Source organism: Oreochromis niloticus, linkage group LG15, assembly GCF_001858045.2.
Source record: "Oreochromis niloticus isolate F11D_XX linkage group LG15, O_niloticus_UMD_NMBU, whole genome shotgun sequence".
NCBI lineage: Eukaryota > Metazoa > Chordata > Actinopteri > Cichliformes > Cichlidae > Oreochromis > Oreochromis niloticus.
Window position 1 is genome coordinate 1,102,446 of NC_031980.2, and position 26,089 is coordinate 1,128,534.

Here is a 26,089-nt window from a genome sequence, read left to right on the forward strand (position 1 = left end):
GTAAGCTGGTGAATGGAAACGAGTTTAGTCATTATTGCATTTGTTAGCCGAGAGGCGACGTTCATGTAAAAAGATACTTTTGATTCCATTTCTCATTTTATTTCGATTGAGTAAACATCAACAACAGGGGGAAGGTGACAGGGAGCTACCGGGCTCGTAGGCAGCTCGCAAGAATGACAGTCAGTGGAACAGCAATATTTTCAGATACACAGACCATGTGGGTTGCTTTGATACAGCCGATAAATACGTCACTCAAATCATTCGCTGCAGACATAAATAAAAGGTCTCAGAAAAAAAGGCTTTTTAAAAATGTGTAGGATGAAATAGTGCCACGTATCACCTCGCACGTCACTTTAAAGGTTGTGCAGGTTTTATATGAAGCGAGATGGGGTGGGAGGTATCAAGATGATGTGTGACTTGTCATTTTTACTCCTCGAGAAAGGATATAGTTGCATTCTATTATATAAACACGATATTCATTTATAAGGCCAACTGATGGTGTACCAGTGTGTGTGTGTGCGCGCTCGGTGTGTGACATGCGGTTTTTATTCAGCACACCCAAGAAGGTGTCGACATATTTGCCTTGCCAGAAGAAAAAATACTAAAAAGCTGTTGGCAATGATAATATATCAATTATATTTCTGAGATCTATGTGTTAACTCAAACTACACATGGAGTTAAGGTTGTAAATGGTCTTACTGCACCACCAGAATCCATAACTTCTTTACCCACGGCATATGCATCGGCCACCGTGTTAAACTTTGAGCACCAAGCTTGTCTGGTGACAGTTCCTTTAAAGGACGTCTCCTGTCACCAGTGTTGTTAAAGCTGAACATCGTCCTGCTGACTTTAAAGCCCGTCAGCCTTTTTTCTGATGTTACACAGCATTTATGTGTCATTTACAGTCATTTACTTCCAGAAACCATGACTCAAGAGCCGCACCATGAAGCTGAAACCATGAATTTTGCGTACCCTCCCCTCCTAAAGGCTCAGCTATAGCACCGTGTGGCAGAACAGCTCACATAGTGCTGTAAAGCTGGATCCTAGCAGCACGCTGGCACACACTGCAGATGCAGATTCAGCCCTTGTTCAATGACTGGTGAGAGCAACACTTGCATTATGATGCGACGCTATTGTTAAGCAGGTTTTGAATGTTTTAGAGGAGAATTACCATTAAGTAGTGCAGAAGATGTTTGTGTCTTTTATCAAAAGTGCATTCAGTCCCTGGAGGTTTTCACAGGTAGCGTGCGCTGCCGCAGCACTGCATGTGCTGCTGCTTGCTCTTAGTGTGCTCAGGGTGCCTTGAGATGTTCCTCAAATGTTTATGAGCTCCATTATCTCGGGGATGCAAAGTGCACTACAATTCATTCTCAATCAGCGAGCGTCTGTGATAGACTTGCGGTCCTAAACACATAAGTAATGCGTCCGTACATGCACACGTGCTTTATAAATACAAATGCATTTACTTTGTCTCTCTGTCACACAGTCACTTACTCACATATGCAGTGACATAACAGTATGTGAGACCGTCTTCTGCTCACATCTCTCCCAGGACACGGTGGCCTCCTGCTGCAGCTGCTGCCTTCTGCACACAGGCTCCTCAGTTTCACTGCAACACTGAGGGGTTTTAACCTGATGCTGCCGATTACAGGGAAACGCTCGTTTACAGTCAGTGTTTCACATCAAGCCTGTGGTAGTTACCTTAAAGGGACGCTCGTTTCTACATCCATACTTTTACTCTTGGACTAAAAATTGCTTTACATGATTCCGAATATTTATTTATGCGCCTCATACACAGAAAGCTTGAACAGCAGGTGGGAGGGGCTTGCTTCCTTAGCATAGCGATATCTGCTCTCTGTGACATCATACAGAGCCGAGTGTAGAAGGATATTATCTTCAATATGAGCCAAATGCTCAGGCATATTGATCACTTGTACATACGCCAACGTCGTTATTTTAAACTTTTTTTAACGTTCAATATGAGCACTCATCATTGTAAAGTATATATATTGTATATATTACAGTAAACATGGCAACAAAGGAGCATCTGAGTTACACACTTAAAACTTTTTTTGTTATTGTGATTTTCTAATATTTAAAAGCTGGGGTGTCGTCATATTTTGCTCCGTCGTGTCAGAAATATTTATTTTAAGGAGCCGAGTCAGCCATGTGCTGTTCTTTTCTTTTTTCTCTTTTTTCTCATTTGTAATTAAAAAAATGTTTTTCACAAAGGAGCCTTATTTCACAATATAGCAGCGCTTTAGCTTTACAGCTGATTCACTTCTGTTGAATAATTGCAATTGCTGCCAAAAATCTTAGAAATCTAGTTTAGTAGATTCTCACATTGAAAGCACAGTGGAAGGATCACAGGCTGAGGTATGAATGAGGAAACTGTACAGCTTCCTCTTCTTTACAGAACGAGCTAAAAGCATTTAGGATGCCCAGCGAGTCACAATAACACAGGCGTGCTTTTCTGTGCTCTTCAACAGCTACTGTTCGAAGGATGCAAGGTTTTTGTGTTTTTTAACTGAACATTTTTGAGTGTTCAGGTTGTATAATCTGTGTTATAACTACGAGAGAAGTATGTCTGCATTTACAGGTCGTGGCTCTAAAGGACCAGCTGGTGTGAATCAATGAGATGTTACTCTGCTGTAGCTTTATGTCCCAAAGTGTCTAAGCTCAGGTAATGATTAGCTCCAGTATCTGCTGTATCTGAGTGGTCTGGTTAATTTGTTGGTTTGAATGAATGAAGATGATTAAAACAAATTCTGAACACACTGATGTCACGCAGCAGTCCTCTGACACAGCTCCTCCCTCTGTGTTGTTTTTATTCAGTGAGTAGCACACACAGTAGTGTTGGGATGTGTCCACTGTACTGCATCTGTTGGGCTGCTGTGATATCAGATTTTTTCCTGAATTTTTGGCTCCTTGAAAAGGCAGATCCAAAGTAAAATTGAAAACATTAAACAAAATCTTTAGTACATTTTCTAAAAGCAGTTTTGCTCATTTGAGCTTCATTTCTTTTTTTTATGAGGCACTCGACTTATTTGAGTGGATATGAGTTCATGTTATGTGTGGCTTAGAGTCTGACTGATATCGGGTGATTGATCTGTTTTTCTGTCAGACACACAGAACATAAACGTTTCCCTAACATTTATGATCTGTAGTTATTTTTTTTCTTTATAGCCAAAGATGGGCAGTAACACGTTGTAAGTAACTCATCGTGTATCATGTTTATAAAGTAACTAAGGAATAAAGTAACTATTTACTTTTGAAAATAAGTAATCATTAAAATAATAGGATTATTTTCTTGGAGAAGTAATCCCTAATTAGTAACTAATTACTATTTTCAAGTAAACTGACAAACACTGTTTATAGCTAACTGTTGTATTTGTGGCGTTCAGAATGAGGAAGTTGCAGAGTGCCCCCTGCTGGACAAACTGTGCAATGCCAACACTTAAATATGGTTGAAGTCCTTTCTCTTCTTTACTGTTTAATTTTCACTTATCGACCGTTATATATTCTGACACTGATGAGTGATCAGCAAACAGGTATGATCAACAGCCTGTTGTTAATATTGGCCTGCTGATAAATCAGTCAGGCTCTAGTACAACTAAATTAAGTGCCGTAGGAGTACTGGGCTCGCGAAAGTCGTTAAGTGTAAATTGAGCACTTGTTATCTTAGCTCAAAGATTTTAGGCCAGCAGTAGAAGGATACAACATTGGTATTAAAGTCGATACCAGTGCTAGCTAGCTAACAGTTGCAGAGTTTACTCAGGCCAACCCACAGTGTTAATGTTAAATTGGTGTATTCACTGTAGAATAATTTCACTATGTGTGCACATAAACATGAAACTTTGTTAAGTGCACTCGTGTTCGTTCACAGCTTGCTGTTAAACATCATATACTACACAGTAAACATGTAGAATACATAGATAGTGTAACGCTGTGTCCACACAGGAAGCAGTTTACTTGTTGTGCGTCACATTAAAGCTAACGGTTGGTCATGAGCAGAGATTCCAAGCTCTATCTCTCTAATGTTTGCACTACCCTTTCGTATGTCAGCCACCAGCATCCTGCAGTTTCATCGCTGGTCCTTTCAATTGCTTCCCTCAGAGTTGGGAAAAGTTTGCATTACGTCCTCACTGTGGCTGTCATTGTCTTTCTACGGTCTCTTACTGAGCATTAGGAAAAAGCTCAGACATTCTCCATCTGTATTCTCCTCTCTCTTCGTTCCTCTCTGCTTCCATCTTTGTCCCAGTTTTGGCTGGATTCCCACCTCCACCTCCCATCAGGTATTAAACCTAATGGCTCCGTGTCACACTGTTTCTGATTTAATTAGATTTTTCTTCATTGTTATCAAAACTTCATATTTTCAGTACAGTCTGTGTCATAGTGCACCTGCAGCACTTCACTTTAATTCATTATGAGTTCATGTATTTGTTGAAATTTCCATGTAGCTTGCAGACAATGTGGTATCACACTTAGTCATTGCATAACTCAAATTTCCGTTTGGTACGTTATTAATCCAAACTGTCTCTATGAACTTGGGTCATGCTGAGCTGAGCTGGAAAAAACTTTTTGAAATTGGCTTTCAGGACAAAGTATATTTATCTCCCGTAGACTAATGGTTCCCAGATTTTGGTCCAGGGAGTGTCTGCGCTGCTTGAAAAAGCACTTTTGAAAAAGAACTATTTCATTTTTCCCCGTTTGCTAAGAATAACTTTTCTGATCTGATGTGTCACTCTTTCCACTGTTCGAGTTCTCCATCAACAATCCTGCAGATGAATAGATTAGATCAAGCAACTGAGATGTCCACACACACACACACACACACACACCATCCGTATCATTTCACGATGTTCTAAAATAGCCTGACCTGTGGTTTAGGGCTCATAAAAAAGAAATGCACTGCTCTTCATCATAGTGAAAGAATACAAACCTGTTTTAAACCTCTAGGAAGACGCTTGAGTTAAATGAGTTAAAAGGTCCCTTGATGATAACTAGATGGGACTGATACTCTTTCATGTTTGTAACATATTAACCAAAATGTTATCACTTTAAAATGCAATAAAAATGCGTTTTTGGTCTTTGTATTTTTCTCCTTATTATATTTTTCCATTACGATACAATGTCACGTATTGCTTGCATTTAACATTGCACGCTTCAGATCGCTGGTTATGTATTTGTTTTTTTAATTTGGGGATTCAGATTTAAATACTCTTTGAGCTTGGGCGCCTGACATCCTTCTGACTCACAGCTGTTATGCTTCATTTCACCTCCTCGCTGCCGACCTAGCACCTTTCGTAGCCCTTTATTGACTTTTCTTTTGTGAACAGTACTGCTTCATGAAATGAAGGTCTTGCTCTGCTGCTGCTGCTGCCCTCTCTTCTGTTCAGTGAGTGAGCAGCAGGGCTTCAAAAACCTGCAGTGGCTGTCAAACATTGGGGCGGGCCTGACTGCTGTGGAAAAGATCCACCGTATGTCTAATGTTGGTCGGGTGAAATCAATGCACATGGGATATACTGGGAAAAATGAATATTCCTGATTGGCTGGCTGCGTGAGGTTGCTGGGTGAAATAGGTGAAAAAGATTTATAAGGAGTTACTCCAAAGACGTCCTTGTGACTGGTTTGATTGGTTCACTGGTATGGAATACATGTCTGCAAACACTAATAAACTATTTATTAGAAAATCAAAGTTGCATCTTTTGAAATGTGTCGGTTTGATCGCTGAGGCGCAGCTTTTTTTTGATGGCAATCATTGCTTCACTATAACCTGGCAGCTAGTTAGCGAGTGCTTGCAGATATGTCAGCGTCTTCCATACAAACTTGGCTTCTAGCAGCCAAAGGAGGTTTTGGATCTGCAGGGGGTTGCCAACCAGTCACTAGGCTTTCATGACTGAGGCTTAAGTTGCATGATTATGAATATTGTGGGAAAATAAACATAAACAACAGAGAGTTATCAGATGCTACTGAGTTTTAGTTTACTGAAATTCAACTTTTTAATAATTAGATAAAAAATTGTGGGGTGTGCAGGAGTAAGTTTAGCTTTCAAGATAAAGCGTGAGACCTGCAACCTTCTCTCAGTGATCTTTGTAAATGCAGCCAAAATCCCAGCACAGCCAGTGTCTCTGCTGTCTGCGGATGGTGATTGTTGTCAGATGATCTCGGCACCCCTGCCTCTTATTTTACATAGAAGAAGGGAAATTTGCTTCTCGTCGAGCATTGATCGTTTTGGGAAGTTGCCCGGGTGCTGTCACCCACATTTAAAGCAGAATGACCACCGGGGTATAACAGCGGGCGCGCTGTGACAAAATCAGGTCCAATAGATGATCAATAAGCAAACTTGGCAACTGTAAAGGCGTTGTTAATTTAATAACTTCTCACAGTGCGCGGCTGCTGTTTGGCAGATGTGAGAGGATCTTTAAGAGCCTCACAGGGACATTTTGATAAACCAGTCCCTGCTCTGCCTCTGCCACACAGTAACAGTGTGACCCTGCCAATAAAATCAGAGCAAAACAATCATCTTTCTAAAGTTTGAGCTCTTTTTATTTTCTCCACATATTGAAGCCACGACACGCCGAGGAAGGTGCTCACGCAGAGACCGTCTGGCACCACACATCACATACTGTTGCTGCCTCACGTCCTCCTTGGTTTTTTTGAGCTGAAGAGATCTAATAAAACATCTCAGGAGAGAGCGAGAGCGGAAATGTTCCAAAACTCGAAACCATCTTTTTCACATTAGGATAATTATGAGTTGGTTAATGCGCTAATCAAGGCCATAAAGTGGCAGCATCAGCATTACGCAGATGCAGGCAGCTCGATGGAGGAGAGGCAGCTGGGTGGCAGACGGAGAAATTAAGGGACTTTAAACCAAAACATACTTGAGTGTTTCAGTGGGTCACAGTCACAGTGGGTTAACTACCTTAGGATCCTAACATGTCATTGGTACCCTTTCCAAAACCAGAGATTCATTTTTAGGATTTTAGGATGCGATTCTCTCTGTTTGAGAGGAACTAAAGGCCAGAATAGAAAACGTGGTTAAAGGTTTTTAAAGATTTTAATGTAACGTGGTCTTAATTAAAAGAAGGACAGGGCAGGCACACACCCTACGTAAAAAAGCTTTTATATGTTACTTCCCTAGACTGGTAGTCATCTAGGATAATTCTCTTATTTATACCAAAGCTGGGTTTAATGAATTTAATTCAAAAGCTCGGCTGAATTTCAGTGGTTGAGTTTTCCTTTAAAAACATCCATCCATCTTCATCCGCTTTATCCGAGGCCGGGTCTCGGGGGCAGCAGCCTAAGCAGAGAAGCCCAGACCTCCCTCTCCCCAGCCACCTCCTCCAGCTTATCCGGGGGAACACCAAGGCGTTCCCAGGCCAGCCGAGAGATATAATCTCTCCAGCGTGTCCTGGGTCTGCCCCGGGGCCTCCTCCCGGTGGGACATGCCCGGAACACCTCACCCAGGAGACATCCTTGTCAGATGCCCGAACCACCTCAACTGACTCCTTTCGATGTGGAGGAGCAGCGGCTCTACTCTGAGCCCCTCCCGGATGGCCGAACTTCTCACCCTATCTCTAAGGGAGAGATGCCACCCTTCGGAGAAAGCTCATTTCTGCCGCTTGTATCCGCGATCTCGTTCTTTCGGTCACTACCCACAGCTCGTAAATTGAGAGCTTCGCTTTTACACTCAGCTGAGTGTAAAAGTCCACAACGGACCGGTGCAGCGTCCGCATCACTGCAGCCGCAGCACCAAACCGTCTGTCGATCTCCGGCTTCCTTCTCCCATCACTCGCGAACAAGACCCCGAGATACTTGAACTCCTTGGGGCAGGAACTCATCCCCGACCCGGACTGGGCACTCCACCCTTTTCCGGCTGAGAATCATGGCCTCAGATTTGGAGGTGCTGATCCTCATTCCCGCTGCTTCACACTCGGCTGCGAACCGTTCCAGTGCGAGCTGGAGGCCATCACCTGATGAAGCCAACAGAACCACATCATCCACAAAAAGCAGAGATGAGATTCTGAGGCCACCGAAGTGAAAGCCCTCCGCCACTTGGCTGCACCTAGAAATCCTGTCCATAAAAATTATGAACAGAATCGGTGACAAAGGGCAGCCCTGGCGGAGCCCATCACCCACCGGGAACGAGTCCGACTTATTGCCGGCAATGCGAACCAAACTCTTGCAACGGTTGTATAGGGATCGAATGGCCCGTAGCAATGGGCCAGACACCCCATACTCCCGCAACACCTCCCACAGGACACCCCGAGGGACACGGTCGAATGCCTTCTCCAAGTCCACAAAACACATGTAGACTGGTTGGGCAAACTCCCATGCACCCTCAAGTATCCTTGAGAGGATAAAGAGCTGGTCCAGTGTTCCACGACCAGGACGAAAACCGCATTGTTCCTCCTGTATCCGAGGTTCGACTAGCGGACGAACTCTCCTTTCCAGCACCCTGGCATAGATTTTCCCAGGGAGGCTGAGGAGTGTGATCCCCCTGTAGTTGGAACACACCCTCCGGTCTCCCTTCTTAAAGATGGGGACCACCACCCCAGTCTGCCAGTCCAGGGGTACTGCCCCTGATCTCCGCGCAACATTGTAGAGGTGTGTCAACCAGGACAGCCCTACAACGTCCAGAGCCTTCAGGAACTCGGGGCGGACCTCATCAACACCAGGGGCTCTGCCACCAAGGAGTTGTTTAACTGCCTCAGTGACCTCGCCCCCGGAAATTGGCGGGTCAATCCCCTCATCCCCAGACTCTGCTTCCTCCTCGGAAGACGTGTCAGTGGGATTAAGGAGGTCCTCGAAGTATTCCTTCCACCGCCTGACAATTTTCTCAGTCGACGTCAGCAGCGCTCCGCCAGCACTATACACAGTGCAGGTAGAGCACCGCTTTCCCCTCCTGAGACGCCTGACGGTTTGCCAGAATCTCTTCGAGGCAGTCCGAAAGTCTTTTTCCATGGCCTCTCCGAACTCCTCCCACACCCGAGTTTTTGCTTCAGCCACTGCCCGAGCCGCATTCCGCTTGGCCTGTCGATACCTGTCGGCTGCCTCCGGAGTCCCACAGGCTAACCAAGCCCGATAGGACTCCTTCTTCAGCCTGGTGGCTCCCTTCACCTCTGGTGTCCACCATTTGGTTCGGGGATTACCACCACGGCAGGCACCAACCACCTTGCGGCCGCAGCTCAATGCAGCAGCTTCGGCAATGGAGACGCTGAACATGGTCCATTCGGACTCAATGTCCCCAGTCTCCCTTGGAATGCTGTTGAAGCTCTGCCGGAGGTGTGCGTTGAAGATCTCGCGGACTGGGGCCTCTGCTAGACGTTCCCAGCACACCCTCACTACGCGTTTAGGTGCACCGGGTCTGTCCAGCGTCCTCCCCCGCCACCTGATCCAACTCACCACCAGGTGGTGATCAGTTGACAGCTCAGCCCCTCTCTTTACCCGAGTGTCCAGAACATATGGTCGCAGGTCTGGTGATACGATTACAAAATCGATCATCGACCTGCGGCCTAGAGCGTCCTGGTGCCACGTGCACTTTGCCACTCGTGCCACTCTTATGTTCGAATAAGGTGTTCGTTATGGTCAAACTGTGATTTGCACAGAAGTCCAATAACAAAACACCGCTCGGATTCAGATCAGGGAGGCCGTTCCTCCCAATCACGCCCCTCCAGGTCTCGCTGTTGTTACCCACGTGAGCATTGAAGTCTCCCAGCAGGACAACTGGTGGGCACCTTCCAGCACCCCCCCCCCCCCCCCCCCCCCCCCCCAGGGACTCTAAGAAGGCTGGGTACTCTGAACTGCCACTCGGCACATAAGCGCAGATGACAGTCAGGACCCGTTCCCAACCCTGAGGCGCAGGGAACAAACCCTCTCATCCACCGGGAAAAACCCCAACGTACCGGCAGCAAGCCGAGGGATATTAGAATACCCATCCCAGCCCGCCGCCTCTCACCTGGGGCAACTCCAGACTGAGACACAGTCCAGCCCCTCTCCAGGAGACTGGTTCCAGAGCCCAAGCCATGCGTAGAGGTGAGCCCGACTATATCTAGCCGGTACCTCTCAACCTCACGCACTAACTCAGGCTCCTTCCCCACCAGAGAGGTGACATTCCATGTCCCTATTGCCAGTCTTGGCAGCCGGGGATCAGTCCGCCTGGGCCTCTGCTCCTGGCCGCTGCCCAGCACACAATGACACTGAAAGAAATTATATTGAGACGAAAAAGACAAAAGCATGCCTTTTTCAAACTTGATACATTTTCTAGCACATTTGTGTGCCTTTAAAAACAAAGTAAACAAAAGTGGGCCAAGCAGCTGCTCAAAGGCAGCGAGTCTGACAAACTGACCCTGTTATTATCCAAGAGGTACAAACAGCATTTCGCTCCATTTGTTTTAAAGCTTATTTTTAGATGCAGCTTTGGTGTGCGTTTCCTTTCGACTTCTCTGCTTTCCGCCCCAACGAATCGCTCTCCAGACTTTTACTGCAGATTCACACATGGAGACGTTCTTCTTTGTGCTCTGTATTAATGTAAAGATGCCGTGTGCCCCCCCCCCCCTTTGTGCTTTGCTTGTTACAGAAAAAATGGGGAAACAGAACAGCAAGCTGACCCCTGAAGTGATGGAGGATCTGGTGAAGAACACAGAGTTTAACGAGCACGAGCTGAAGCAGTGGTACAAGGGATTCCTGAAGGACTGTCCCAGCGGCCGGCTCAACCTGGAGGAGTTCCAGCAGCTCTACGTCAAGGTGAGGCTCCACTGGCTCACTTTCATTTTGATGGACTGCACACGTATTATGTGCTACTACACGACACACTGACTCTCCTGTAGCTCAGCGAGCATGCATTCACAGAGCAGTAGCTGTTTGGTGTGGCTGCTAACGGTGAGGGTTAGGCAGATTACAGTAGAGGGACAGTGACGCTGTGTGAGCTGGATGAGGAGAATAAACAGGCAGCAGTACAGTTTGCTTCAGAGAGTGTGAAGAAAAGCCAACGATTTTCAGCCAACAGGCACGTCTATTTTAAAATCACATTAATCGTCTTAAAACATCTTAAATATTTTACACATATTTTCACCTACGAATGCTGCAATTACTTCGGTTGCAGTGCACTCGAGGGTTAATGACATAAATCGGTTATAAAACTGCTATTTGTAATCATCCCGACTACACCGCAAAGCTTTTGGTTAACATTTCCAGGCGAGAGGAAACAACAGAAGTGAGAAGAGGAGAGAAGCAACGGGAGAATCCGTGCGGATGCGGTAACTTCTAAATACCCTCGGCTGTTGTTTCCACAAGCGTTAGATGGTCTCCTGCTTGGGAGTAAACCATCCGCTGTCTCCTCTGAGACCAGTTCACTGAGCTCAGGAGTGGAGTTCAGTGTTCCCCCACAAAGACCAGTAATAAACCAAAGACCAGTAAATACACTTTGTTTTTGTGTTTATGTCGGTCGAGGTGAAACAATATGTTGGACCATAAACAGCTGATGACAGAAGCAGCGCTCTCAAGCGCTCTTCCTCTCAGCCGCCATGGCCCCGCCCACTCTCACCGCCTCAACTCTGTGAATTCTGCGTCTTCATATTGATGCACATTTTGTTTCGCCATGTTTTCCTCCTCGGTCACGTTAGGTTGGCGTTCAAGTTAAAAGTCGGAACACGGTCCAACCGTATGATGTCACGCCGTGGTACAGCAGGGTCATATCATATTTATAACACGTAAAAAACAAGCAAACAAACTATTTAAGTGTCATATACAGGCAAACAATAAGCTCGTGTGCTGTTTTTAGCATTTTCATACATCTCAGGATAGTTTTTAAACCGAAGGAACAAGCTGTGAGCACAGTGTTGAAAAATGCTCCATAAAGCTACATGAACCTGCAGAGTTTACTTAGTATGCTGAGCCCTTATGCCAAAACATATTTATTACATACAGCAGGATCTTACTGGGCACTTACTCAGACCTTGCGCATCTCATCCAGCCCAGTTTAACCAGTCCAGTTAATGAGTAATTCTATCTGATGGGAACTTTAAAACATAGCACTCCCCAAAAAGTTTATTTTTGTGTTCTTGAGCTGAATGCACACTTTGAAATTGTAGTGAATGCAGCAGCAGGAACATCTGGAGACCAGAAGCAGTATGAAGCTATTATAAAGGTGGAGTTCACTGAGTGAATCTAATCAGCATCATCAGCTTAAATCTAAATAGATGTGTGCTACCCTTGATGTAACCTAACATGATGTCCACCACAGATGCTCTGCACCAGCACAGTACATTACTGTAAACTCCACCACAGTGCTGCAGGCTAATCTCTTTAGCTGCACACACTCCCCAGTTTTTTCCTGCAATCTTTGGATAACAAAACGTTAATATACTTCGGTTTGCGCGGCAGGATGTTTCCCGCTATGAGAAAGCATTACCTCAGCAGCACATCTTTTCAAAAGCCTTGAAAATGAGGGCTTTACGTTTCCAGTCTAACAAATGTCACCGAGCAGTCCTTACCTTTAAATATCACCTCCGTCTTTTACTTTTATCTCGCACTCTTTTCTCTGCCTGGGAAATAGCAGCTGGACCTGCAGCTAGCAGACACACTGTGTGACAAACTGTACACGTATGTATGTTGGCTGATATTTGTAGTACCGCAACCGAAACTTATAGACATCTACATCAAAAACACTGTTCTGGATCATCCCGGCTCACTTCCACCCCTCAGCGTAGCTCTATAGACGATGCATTGATTATGTGTTTTTCTCTTTTGCATCTCTTTGCGTCCGATAAGCACCAGCGACGCGTGGATGGTCTTCTGTGTCTTATCGTTGATGTTTGAAGAGCCAGTGATGTGAAAAAGTATCTCCCCATAAAGTAAAAACCCTGTTTTTGAAAACTGGTGGGAGTGAACAGTAAAGGTATTTGTGTAAAAAGCATAAATACTCAAGAATAGTACAGATACATGAAAATTCTACTGAAGTACAAAGTAATTGTCCTTCCTCACCTCGACCAGAAGTCGCAGTCATTAGCCTGTGACCAAAGTTTCCTGTCACAGGCTGCATTTTCTAAAGATTGAAAGCTGAGTCTAATGCCTTCCCAGATCAGCCTTATCCTCGAAGGTTTTTAAGGGCTTCTTTTAGAATAGAATAGAATAGAATAGAATTCAACTTTATTGTCATTGCACATGTCACAGGTACAGGGCAACGAAATGCAGTTTGCATCCATCCAGAAGTGCTTTAGCCGCGATATAGATATATTACAATATATATTAGTAATAATATAGATGTGTAAGTATATTACAGAAATGGGTCTATTATGGTATGTTAGTTTTAGTCCACCAATCCCAGAGTACAGTAAAGGTGACCGGCTCCCTTTGGTTCAGTTTAGCAGAGATTTTGCATGTGAGCAGGTTTGCAGTATAATGACAGTGAAACTACCAGCAGTCAGTGAAGTGAGTAGGGTAGGGTGATATTGTGGCATCAGTGTTAGTCGTTAAAGATGTGTTAATTTTAAAACCACTATAATGTGTACTTAGTGAGTTTTCCCACAGTTGGTGTGAGCAGGGCTGATTGGAGGCTCACTTGAGTGTACTCTGAATCACCACAAGAACCACTGAGGCAAATTACGCTGCCATTAAAAACCCTTCTGGGTTTGAGCCGGCATGCTGCCATGTTCCCATTCGCCTCTTTTGTATCTGGGCAGAAAACCATCAGAGAGGCTGATATCAGAGGCGCACAGATGATTATCTTCTAATGCTAATATGTATCCCACCGTATCTCATTACCTCTGACCGAGCAGTGCGAATTTATCCCATGATTTAATCATTTAGTCTTACAAAACAAGGATGAACGCATTCAATGATGATCCAAGAGTCAAAAAACAAACTGCAATAAAATAGCAAAAAGTGGCAAAAAACATCGACTTTAACAATTATTCTCTATTAGCAGGAGTGCTTCTACTGACACCGCTAAGAGAAAAAGGAAAAGGAAGGTTTTCATGACTCGAAGGGATCCAGCAGATCAAACTAGTCCACCTTTATTTATTCACACGTGTGGCAGATCATAAGCAGTCCCATCAGCTCCCAGCACCCTGTGAGAGGAGCAACCACTTCTGAAACGCACAGCCCTAAAAACACTGAGTACATGAAAGTGCAGCAGTGTGCTTCCGTACTATCTTGCTGTTACATCAGGCTTATCTCAGCATCTCGCGTCCTCGTTCACTGCGTGTTTTAACTTTAGGAGTTCTCATGGAAGAAAGCACTCTGAGCGAGAGTAAGAAGAGGCATTAATCTTTCATCAGGAGTGCCAGGAAATGCTTCTTAACCAGAGGGAGTTACTGTTATGTAAGACACGCCTTGCCAGTGAGGTCATCGGCGCACTTCCTCTAAATGCCGTCGGAGGTCTTGCATCAGCTAAGACCAGCTGTAATAAAGAAGAGAAAAACTCAGAAAGGAAACATCGGAAATGAGTGAAGGTATTCTTGGAGAAAAGAACCTGAACAAAGAACGTCTGTCAGGGCCAGAAATGACATTTTCCATTTGGATCAGTTGCTCCATTAAAGTCTCCTGAAAGGGTCCGAAAATCTTTTGAAAATGACGGCGCAGAAATAACCCAGGCTCCTGATGGAAGGAAACAGGCACAAAAGAAACCCACGGAAAAAGAAAGAAACCTCTTTACCTCTCAGTGCGACGCACACAGGAACAGTTTGCAGTTGTGCAAAAGGGGCAACGTGGCCCCCATTTAAAGGGTCCTGCAGGCTTTGGGGGTAAAATGCTATTATTATTATTGCATCCTATTGTGTTTCCAGGCAACAGAGTGTCAGCGGTACGGCTTTATTTAAATTCAGAGGGCTGATAAGTGTGGAAAAACAGGGCCACACAATAACAGGACAGATTGTTCCTGGGTGGCTCGTGGTGGGTGGGAGTGCTGGGGTGCGGGGTCATATGTTTAGTAGGAGGGAAGCGGGACAGCATGTTTGCGTTGGCTGAAAGCGAGAAGCAGAAAAGTATAAGCAAGCGAAGGGAAGCCTGCGTGCATCATTTATTAGTCATTAGGCCTCGTTGGAGTCGAGCAGCGATAGGAAACGTTCGAGTCGTGCTTTACAAGCAGGAGACATCCCGCCCGTCCCCACACGGGCCTGCGACAGCCGTCCACAAGCCCTCCCTGTCAGGGTGCTAAACACGGTGTTACCTCCACTCGGCTGCCAGCCTGGAGTTAATGCACTGTTTTAGTTGGACACACACACACACACACACGTGCTTTGTCTCTCACTCTTGTAGGAGGATGCAGGCACTGCGATAGAGCGCAGGTGCCTGCGCAGGAGTGTCAGCTGGAAATAACAGTGTCTGTATCTGAGGGCACACGTGTGACGACTCAGTATTTCTCTGTACATGTTAACAGTGTGATTGCTCCCTCTGCTTATTAGATTTGATTGGAGCTGGAGGGTTATGAACGAGCTGCATTATCATTACAGAACATCTCATTAAATGGGCTGAATTATGCTTTTAAAGATAGGAAATCACATTTAGTCACGTTTAGATTTTAGATTGTAAAATTGGATGAAATGTCCATATGATAATGGCACAATGCAAATGTGCGTTAGTATGGTAAATGAAATGGAATTTATCCATTTAAATGCAGTTTATATGAAGAGTGAATGAAGTGAAGTCAGAGTTATTAAAAAAATACCCACTATGTTAATCCACAAATCAACTACTTGTGGATTAAATAAACGGGAACCTTCTTCTGATTGGCTGACAAAAAGCTTGAACAACAGGCGGTGACTAAGGCTACATTCACACTGCAGGCGAAAGCGCATCAAATCCGATTATTTTGACCCAATGCGACGCATATCCGATCATGGTATGACAGTGTGAACGGCACAAATCCAATATTTTCAAATCCGATCTGGGTCACTTTCGTATGTGGTACTGAATCCGATACATATCTGATGTTTTAGAAAGCGACTGCTGTCTGAACGGTCATGTCGCATTAAATCCGTCTTTTACATCGCGAACGCTTCCTAGCCATCCAGTGTAGATGTTAGTGAAACTGTTGGGAAGACAGCGTTGGAGAAACGTGAACATTTCATTTGTACTGTATAATCTGCAGATTCTGACAGAAATCTGCAGCTATCCTTTGAAGCACCGCCCCTCTAAAACAGCAAAAAGGATCATTATTAGGTTATTTACATTATTATGCAAATAACAAAATAACTTAAAGCAAAAATTGGGAAACGTAAAGTCCGAAGTCTTTATATTAAGGGCCATCAGTCAAACAATACTGTTGGTCTGGGTCTAAACAGAGCGCGTTGTGTGTGACGTCTTCTTTTGTGCATGCGGACCGCTTTGAGCGTTCACACTAGAGCGCGTTTGCTGTCGCATTTTATTTGTAGTGTGAACAAGCAGACAAAAAAAATCGGATTTGATCAAAAAATCGGAATTGAGCATTAAGACCTGCAGTGTGAACGTAGCCTTAGCTTCTATTTGGCTGAAATGACCATATTAGGGTTATCCTCTCTCTGTGATGTCATACAGAGCCAACAGTGTGGAGGACTGTCTAACACAAAGCATTTAGATTGTGGCTCACAGTTGTTGTAGCTCAGGAGGTAGAGCAGGTCACCTATTAATCGGAAGGTTGGTGGTTCGATCCTTGGCTCCTCCAGTCTGCATGTCAAGTATCCTTGGGCAAGATACTAACCCCAAGTTGCTCTCCGATGCATCCATCGGAGTATGAATGTGTGTGAATGTAGTTAGAAAAAGCACTAAGTACAGATAAAGTGCTTGTATGAATGGGTGTGATTGGGTGAATGCGATATGTTGTATAGAGCGCTTTGAGTACTCCGGGAGAGTAGACAAGCGCTATATAAGAATCAGTCCATTTACCATTTGTTCCAGCACGGTAACAACATACATGACAGCAAACAGGGAAAACCATCATATGTTCTCCAGGGGTGCAACGATACACAGAATTCACGGTTCGGTTCGGTTCGATACTTTGGTGTCACGGTTCGATATTTTTTCGATACAAAAAAATGTTCATGCCTTTTTAATTTGTCATTTATTAAAATTATAAATATATATTTTAACTCAAAAGTACAGTTTTTAAATGTAATGTTGCTGAAACAACAAAATAATAAAAAAAACAAAACCTTTAACACATCTTATAAATTTATCAATAAGAAATAGGACATTCCCAACTGACTGGAAAAGGGCTGTAGTTACTCCAGTCTTTAAAGGAGGCGAGCGTGATTTGATATGTAATTATCGTCCAATTTCCATACTCCCTGTTCTTTCGAAGGTGCTTGAGAAGGTTGTGGCAGCACAGTTAATTGATTATTTAGAGACTAATCAACTGCTTCATCCAATGCAGTTTGGTTTTAGACCAAAATTTTCCACAGAAATGGCAAATTGCTATTTTGTTGAAAATATTAAGGGTAATCTGGATAATGGTAATGTTGTGGGTGCAGTGTTCCTTGACCTAAAAAAGGCTTTTGACACTGTCAATCATGACATACTTCTTTCTAAGTTGATAAAATTTGACTTTTCAAAGCAAGCAGTTGACTGGTTTGAGTCCTATCTCTACAAAAGAGAACAGTGTGTGAGGGTTGATAAAGAAAAGTCATCCATGTTGGAAAACAGAATCGGTATTCCCCAAGGATCTGTTCTTGGCCCATTGCTATTTAGTTTGTTTATAAATGATTTGCCTACCAGCTGCCCAAAAGCCAACTGCCAACTTTATGCAGATGATGCAGTTATACACGTACCAGCTAAGTCACCTGGTGAAGCAGCAGACACCTTAACGGTACATCTAAATGGTGTCCAAAAATGGCTGGAACAAAATCATCTTGTACTGAATTTAAAAAAAACTGTTTCTATGTGCTTTTCGATTAGGAAACGAAATTCATCTGATGATTTTAAAATCAACCTAGGGAACGAAGAAATAAAGGAGGTCAAAGATTTTAAGTTTTTAGGAATAATCTTAGATTCACATCTTAAATTTGACAAGCACATAAAGAAGATTTCTAAGACGGTCAAGGCTAACCTGAATTGTTTTAAGTTAATTTGGCACTATATACCCACTTCAGCAGCTCAGTTATTTATGCATTCTATGATATTTTCGCATTTTTCATATTGTATGACAGTTTGGATTCAAGCAGCACCATCTACAATTCAGCCTGTGGTATCCTTATATAATCAAACCTTAAAAATAATGGATAGAAAATCGGTTCGGTGGCATCATTGTCACATTTTACAGAAATATAATTTATTTAGTTTTAAGAGTTTTAATCATTGGTGTTATCTTAAATTAGTTTTTAAATGTATAAATAGGATGGCCCCAGAGTGTCTCAGTAGATACACTCAGAGACAAGACAGTAATCGTGTTACTAGGAGTAAGGTGAACGGCAACTGCAAGATATTATATCGCAGATCTACATTCGGTCAGTCAGCTTTTTCTATAAAGGCCTGCCATCTGTGGAACACACTTCCAACCGATATCAAACTGATTACAGACATTAGATCCTTTACATTGAAGGTTAAAGTGTGGTTAAAGGGAAACCAAAGTTGTAGTCATTTTATCTGATGATTTTAATTTTATTTTAAATTATTGTCTATTAATTGTAATTGTATTTATAATGTAATTTGGTTTTATGAAAATGTATGTTTTATTGTAATATGTATTTATTTAGACTGTAAGCCCAACAAGGGACAATTGTTGAAAATTAGCAGTAGCTATAAACCTATGTGCGGTACATCAGTATCATGTCTTGCACTTGAACTATGTTAAACTGCACTGTCCCTTTTAAATAAATAAATTCAAATTCAAATAAATCTATCTGATCGAGAAATCCCTCATCTTTGGAAAAGAGAGTTTATTACAGAGAAATGTCTCTTTCCAAAATAAAAGCTGTACTATACCCTTCTTCTGGGCTATATTCTCAGCAGCATATTAAACATATCAGGTCCCCATAAGGAGAATCATGTGCTGACGGCTGTCTAAATGACTCGGGAAAGTTTGTAGCATGCGTGCTACTTGTCTTTGCACTAGGATGATGTCGGCGTAAATAACGTTAATAACGCCGCAAATCTCCGTGGGGGCGGATCTGCGCTCGACAGTGCAGCCTAGGCGGAGTAGTCGAACGCAGATCCACTGAGCTCTCAACACAGACAGCATTGTCAGAAGAAAAGTTAATCAAATAAATTAAAAGTTTTGTATTGTTCGATACATATGCGTACCGAACCGAAAGCACTGTATCGAACGGTTCAATACCGATACGAGTATCGTTGCAGCCCTAATGTTCTCTTATATCCACATATTTGATCTTTTTTATAAATGGTGCTCGCTAGGATGTTGTGAAACTGAAGCGGAACAGAGGCTGGTTGTCTTCTGTACGTAAAAGTTGGTTTTAGCTGTAAGAAAAAAGTTCACCCAACAACGTCCAGCCATTGGAGGACAGTTGTAAAGGCAACTATAGGAAAGAGCATTTTTATAATGTGAGTCATTGCCTTAGTAAACACATTCTGTTAGCTGTTCATTTCATGACTTATTAAATTCAACATGATGTTTAGTTTGTCCCAGTTGCAGCCAAGCAGGACTTAAAGCAGAGTGTGTGTCTGAGTAACAAAGAGCCGGAGATCACACGGAGCCCCGTGGAATCCACACATCCTGGTCAAACTGTCCCAGGTCGTTAAAATGACCCGCTGCAGCCATCGCGTCCCAGCGGATCTTCACGTTTAGCGGCACTGCCAGCACCAGACAGCGACATAAAAATGGATCGCAGGCTTCCGTGCCAACTCGCACTTGAGTGCGTGCATGCCACAGTGTGTGAAATTTGTCATCCGTGACATGCCAGCTGCTCCGTGAGCCATTTGTAACAGGATAATGACACTCGCAGAAACGTAGAGGTGATAGATTTTTGTCACTGCTAATTTTATTAGTTTTTTGTTTTTTGTGCTTGAAGCATGCACACACACATGCACACACACATGCACAGAAATGTGCACGTTTAACAGCGATCCATACACTTGCAAAACAGGATTCATACCTTCTAGGTGTTGTGTGTCTGTGTGTTATTGTGTTATTTGCCAAGTAACATGCAGTGAGCATCAATAGCGCTGGACTCCTGCCGGGTGATGTTATTGTGATAAGGTAGCATCAATATAATGGACTTCATTGTGGTTTGTGCTGCAAACAGAAACTCTCTGTCTTTTCCCTTCCAGTTATCTGTGGCTGACTCAAAAAGACAGAAAGCAAAACCAGTTTGAGTGTTCGGTAAATACATTTAACGAGGCCTTCATCATCCGTAAAACCAGGGAAATATACACGGAGACATCATACGTGTGCTTTGTGGCTGTGCGGGAGGCGATTGACGCATTGTTGTAACACTGGCGCACGCTCAGGCAGATGCTGACCTGAATATGCAGCAGATGTATGGATGGATTCTGCTCAGTCGCATCACGCTTTCATAGCCTCAAGGCTTTTCCTGTCAACGGATGTGGCGCGCACGTGTGTGTGTTTATGTGTGTGTGTTTACATCTGTGTTTGTGTGCACCATTGACCATTCAGCAGCGTAGACTGTGAGGCTCCCTGTGTTCTCCACAAACAGACAGAGAGACGGATCGGAGGGCTGAATGTGAGGAAGGTAAATGGAGTGACAGAAGGACACTGACATCATCTGGCCAACAGCCCGTCTCTGCGAGGAAACATATGTCCCCTAATCACAGGAGACCGAAACGATAGCGCTGCAGCATTAGATTGACATGGAAAATTAGCTATAGGAGATCGTTTGGCATAGATGTGACAGCGCACACTTGTACAAAAACAAATAAAAGTCTTGGGCGTATACATATTTAATCATTCTGTGACAGCCAAGCAGCTTGGAGCTGAGAGATCTCTGTACTGCAGAACAAAATAGGAATATTTTAAGAGGCTGCTACATCACTAATTGTTGGGATGTGTCAGCATGGACCAGTATCAACCTTAGTTACTGATCATCAAAACAGGTTCTTACAGTGAAGATTTTGGAATAAGGCTGCAAAATCAGGAACAACCAAAATGGAAATAGTAATCCAGCTACTGATAGGCAGTAACTCATTAGAGTCTGGGATGTTAAGGAGGGTTTTAATTAGACAATTTGGAATTTCATTAAATAATAGAAAACATAATAAAATAATGATAATTAGACTTGACTGTGACAATGCTTACCAGTGTCTCTCTATCTCGCTGCACCAGAAACGTCGTTCCAAACAGCACTATCTTCTCGCTGTGCCACAAACTGTAGACAAAGGCACACAGCTGTGTGGCGTAGGTTCAGCTCCTGCTTCAGACTTCATGAATGCACTGCTGCTGGTGCAAGGAGAAAGCAGTGAATGATTTAGCCTGCTGTGATTACCCAACATAAATAATTCTTTAAGACACCCCATGAGGAGACGATGCCCACACCCAATCACTACAGTGTTGCAAACAAACTATTTAAGATTTACATCTATACACGATGGCCCGGTGAAGGCCACACCGGATGCAAAAGGCAAAGCCGTCTGCCAGATGCAATCCTGGCCTCAAGTCCTGCAACAGAGCCAGCCGCTATGGTCTGTCCGCAAAACACTAGGCTGACCATTTAGACGAAGGCTGTCGCTGAGGGGCACCCAGCACCCGCTACCCGAAAGAGGGTCTGGCTGCCACTTTCAAGCTGTGAAACCAGACGACCGCTGCCGCTGCACAAATGAGAAGGAGGCTCCCCTCAACAAGCCCCACGATGTGGCCACCCCTCGAGTCGAGTGCACCCACGCTCCAGAAGGGAAAGAAACTCCTGAAGAGGCATACGCCTGCCGAATGGCCTCCACGACCCAGCGGGACAACAGGAACTTAGACAGGGCTCTGCCCAGGATCCCAGAATGGAAGGTGACGAACAGCTGGTCTGTCCTCCAAATCAGCCCGATACGCCTGAAGTACGCCACCGAAGCACACACAGGGCAGCCTGGCACCGAGCCTGGTCCAAGCCCTGAGTGCGAGCTGTCTGTAGCTTACTGGGACAGGTGGAATTCGGTCAGGGCCTTCAGCAGGAACACAGGATTGGGCCGGAGGACCACCGCTTTCCCATCCAGCAACTACCAATCCAGCAATCCTGACAGAGCATGGAGTTCACAAAAAGGCTGTTTTCTTGTCCAGTTACTTAATTAATCGATGAAATAATCAATACTTGATTACTAAAATAATCAAAAGCTGCAGCCGTACCCACATGAACAGATTCATAATGTCGTCTTTGTGTTTTGTCTTTTATTGGCACGTGTTACATTTCACTCATTTTATTGATCGGTCTAACGCTATTTTCTGTGAATTCTTTGACGTTCTGTTATGCTGGTTTAGAAAGATGAAACAGAAAAAAATGTGTTACTATAATTTTACTGTAAAATAATAAATGTAACAAAACTAAATGCCGAGCAGGAGAATATAGAAACTGATGTGCACACCAAAGCTCTTACAGCCCCTCGCAAATGCACAAAGAATATCAAATTATTATAATATAATTTGTAATATTTCCTATTTGATTCCCCATGTCGATTCCTTCCATTCTCCCTCCTTCCTTTCTGCATATTCCCCTTTGTTATTTCCTCCATCTTTGCCCACTTCCTCTCTCACCTCCCTTCCTCTCTGTCCAAGGAGGCTTGTGGCTGCCGTGCACTAAAAATAGCTTTTGTCATCTCAGAAGCGCTCATGCCATTCTCCATCGTTGTCACAACCCAGCACCGCCGCACACACACAGAGCGCTGAATGCTACACACTGCGGCTCCTGAAAGGCAGAGATTCCATCGACAGCATGAAATACTTTGTGTTGACTTCAGTTCACGAGTTGCACAAATATAGAAACAATCCCGACTCTCTCGAAGCTGCTCAGGAAACGCGAAGCAGACAAATGACGATGATAAACTCGAGACTAAATGACTCACTCATTACGAACACGAGTAGTTTACAATGTTTGGAAAGCACACAGGGAGGAGAATCTGACACTGAGTAAGCTGACTGTAATTTTCACAAAGACAAACAGTGGTTTCTACACCGCGAGTCCTTCAGAACAGAAAATTGGTGTTAATTGCTCAGAGTGTCTGTGTCAGTGCTGCAGATCAGATGCACTAGAAGCTGTAGAGCTGTAACGGACACGTGAATGCGCTCACAGAGGCACGTCGAAACAGAGCGAAAAGGCCGATGTGCACATGGTTAGACTTGGAATAATGAATTGCTTTTAAGCCTTCCGGCTGCTCTCTGGCCCCTTTGCGGCGCCTCAGTCCGGACTGTAAAAATGTAATTGAATTATTCAGTAACTTTGAGGGCGCCTCACCGCTGCTGCTGAGGTGTGAGAGCAAGAGAAGAGGAAGTTAGTGAGGGCCTTTAGATGCACGGAGAGCGATAATGGGGTCTGTTCAGCAGGGGAAATTATATTCAGACTGAGCCGCACACTGGCACATCCTCTATCACAGATGAGTGGTGAACAAGGCTATTAGTCTCACGGTGCAGGCTAAATCCCGCCGTGGCAGCCAGAATGACCTTCAGCTGGTTAACAAGAGTTCAAACCACCATGTCAGCAAGGCTCCACCCAAGAGAGAGACGCCACAGCCCCATCACTCTGACATTCTGACCCCTGACTTTCATGTGGAAGAAGGCAAGATTTTATACACATATTATATTTACCAGTTTTCTGTTCCAAAAGGCATGAATATTCTCAAATACATGGACCTTTAAAATTGGAGAAGATGTGCATCATGACCTTTTCAGGCTTTAAAACTGTTCAATAAAAAAATATAATTATTGTTAGAGAGGATCTATTACACTCACGTCTACCTCTCTGCTTGGACGTGATTTACAGTTCAGTGAAATCCAGGTTTATCCTGATGTAGCCGCTCACTGGAAACAAGCTGACGCCCTCACAAACACAAATCCCCCCGTCATAAAGGGCCAAAAGGTTTTTTTAAACAGAGGGTTTAGACGTCGTAATTTGAAGCTTTGTCTTTAATATGAGCCTCCATCACTGTAACACTACATGTATGACAGAAAATAACAGCCCACAGTAGGTCTGCTCTGTCAGAAATCCGGTTCTGATCGAATGTGTAGTCGAAAGTAAAGAAAGATAAAGGACAATACAGTTTTAGGAATTATGGGTTTGTGACAGTCACAAATATTTGTAACCATGATGATCTTGTTACCTTTCAACTAACTGCTTTGAAGGCGGAGCCAGTTCTGTGACTGATGCATCATGATAGCAAAACGACAGTTACTTGCTTTTATATATGACCATAATGCAACCAGCTGAGTCAAGTCTCCTATTGCAACAAGAGTCATCACAGACGAAACGTGGCCTCTTCGTCAAAGGCAAAACAACACGGATATTTTGTCACATGCAGAGCCAGTTTAGACCCTTAAAATGAGCTAATAATCCCACACTCACTGTGGTACTGCCTGCTGTTCGAGTCCACTGTTTCAGATTTTACTCACTGCCACCTTTTTATCCGTCCTCGCTGACCCAGCTGTCCAGTCTGGTTTACTTGTCATCACTAGACTAGAGAGAAACTATCGTCAGACCGTTACAAAAGTGAAGCCATCACAGCGATGAGACCCGGCAGCTTTGTTCTGTCACAAAATGATCCCAACCACACAACAGCTCATGTCATGCTTCAGTGTGTGCCATAATTGCATCTATATGATCTGAGCAGTAAGATAAACACATTAGTAAGTTTGTGGTTATGCAGTGAGGGTCTCTTAATCAGCAGCATCCGAATTTCCTTCCCCGTGGGTATGCTGTGTCAGATAATAAAGCCAACAGATTCCCAGAATGAAGTTTGTTTTTCCAAATGCAGCTGATCAAAAGCATTTAATTATGGAGGCAAATCTGCTGTGACTGCAGTGATAAATGCTGCAGAATATCACGTATAAGCACCCATAAAGCCTACGTCTCAGTACTTACATAGAACTTGGTAAACTTATAGCGTAGCCTACATGCGTCCACTATGCATCAGTAAGTGTGTTAGCTTCTCTTTTATTCTGAAGAATTGGATTTTTATGTCCCTGAGCTGTGTGAAGTAAGACTTTATAATGACGATGATAATAATCAGCAGACATGCATGCATATAAAACATGAATACAACTGTAGAATTATAAGGGCATCTGCTGTTTTTCCAGATTCTCTGTTATATCTGTACTGTTCCGATGGTAGGTCCGCAAACTGATCAACATGTCAGATACTGAGGTCGAGGTATGTACGCCTATGAGCCAAACAATTTAGACTGCTCCGCTGGTTCAGTTTCAGACAGTGTTTTAACCTTTGGTTGTGTATGATGTCAGGTAGAGCAGAGATCCCTGACACATCGTCTCAGGCAAACACCTGCTCCACAGTATAAGGTGAATAAGGATTCATGTGAATCATTGTCATGCAAAGCTACTCTAGTAGAGTGTGTGTGATATCCGTACACTTTTGAAATATCAGAACTGCAAATATAAAGTCATTGGTACCTGGTACCAGGTTGGAAGCCCAGTTGTCTTCATTTTATATGGCACAGATTTAACAAGGTGCTGGAAACATTCCTTCGAGATCGTGGTCCATATTGAAATGACAGGATCACACTGTTGCTGCAGATTTGTTCGGTGCACGTGACGCAAATCTCCCGTTCCATCACATCCAACAACGGTGCTCTGCCAGATTGAGATCTGGTGACTGTGGAGGCCATTTGAACACAGCAAACTACAGTGAAGTACAGCATCATGTTCAAGAAAGTGACATGATGCGCTATCTCCTGGAAGCAGCCATCGGAAGATGGATACGCTGTGGTCGTAAAGGGATGAACACGATCAGCAGCAATACTCAGGTAGGCTGTGGTGTTGAAATGATCCTCAGTTGGTACTGTGGGGCCAAAGTGTGCAAAGAAAATAGCTCAACACTGTTACGCTACCTGCAACAGCCTGCACCATTAATACAAGGCGGGATGGATCCATGGAACAACTTCATGTTGTTAAAATTCTGGCCTATGGGCAAGAGATGTTTGCAAAGGTGCTACCTTGTACCTCCATCTCAATACTCACCACGAGGATGGTGTGATGCATCACTGAGGACGTCTTGCC

At 43.8% G+C, this 26,089-nt stretch overlaps 1 protein-coding gene across 1 annotated transcript in view; it reads left to right on the plus strand.

Annotated features, from left to right (window-relative positions):
* Window positions 1-26,089, plus strand: part of vsnl1a (visinin-like 1a) — a 43,667-nt gene that overhangs the window by 1,441 nt on the left and 16,137 nt on the right. Inside the window, exon 2 of the mRNA XM_003440702.4 lies at window positions 10,583-10,749. Within this exon, the coding sequence (XP_003440750.1) occupies window positions 10,588-10,749 (162 nt within the window). The 5' untranslated portion in view covers window positions 10,583-10,587. The remainder of the gene's footprint in view (window positions 1-10,582; window positions 10,750-26,089) is intronic.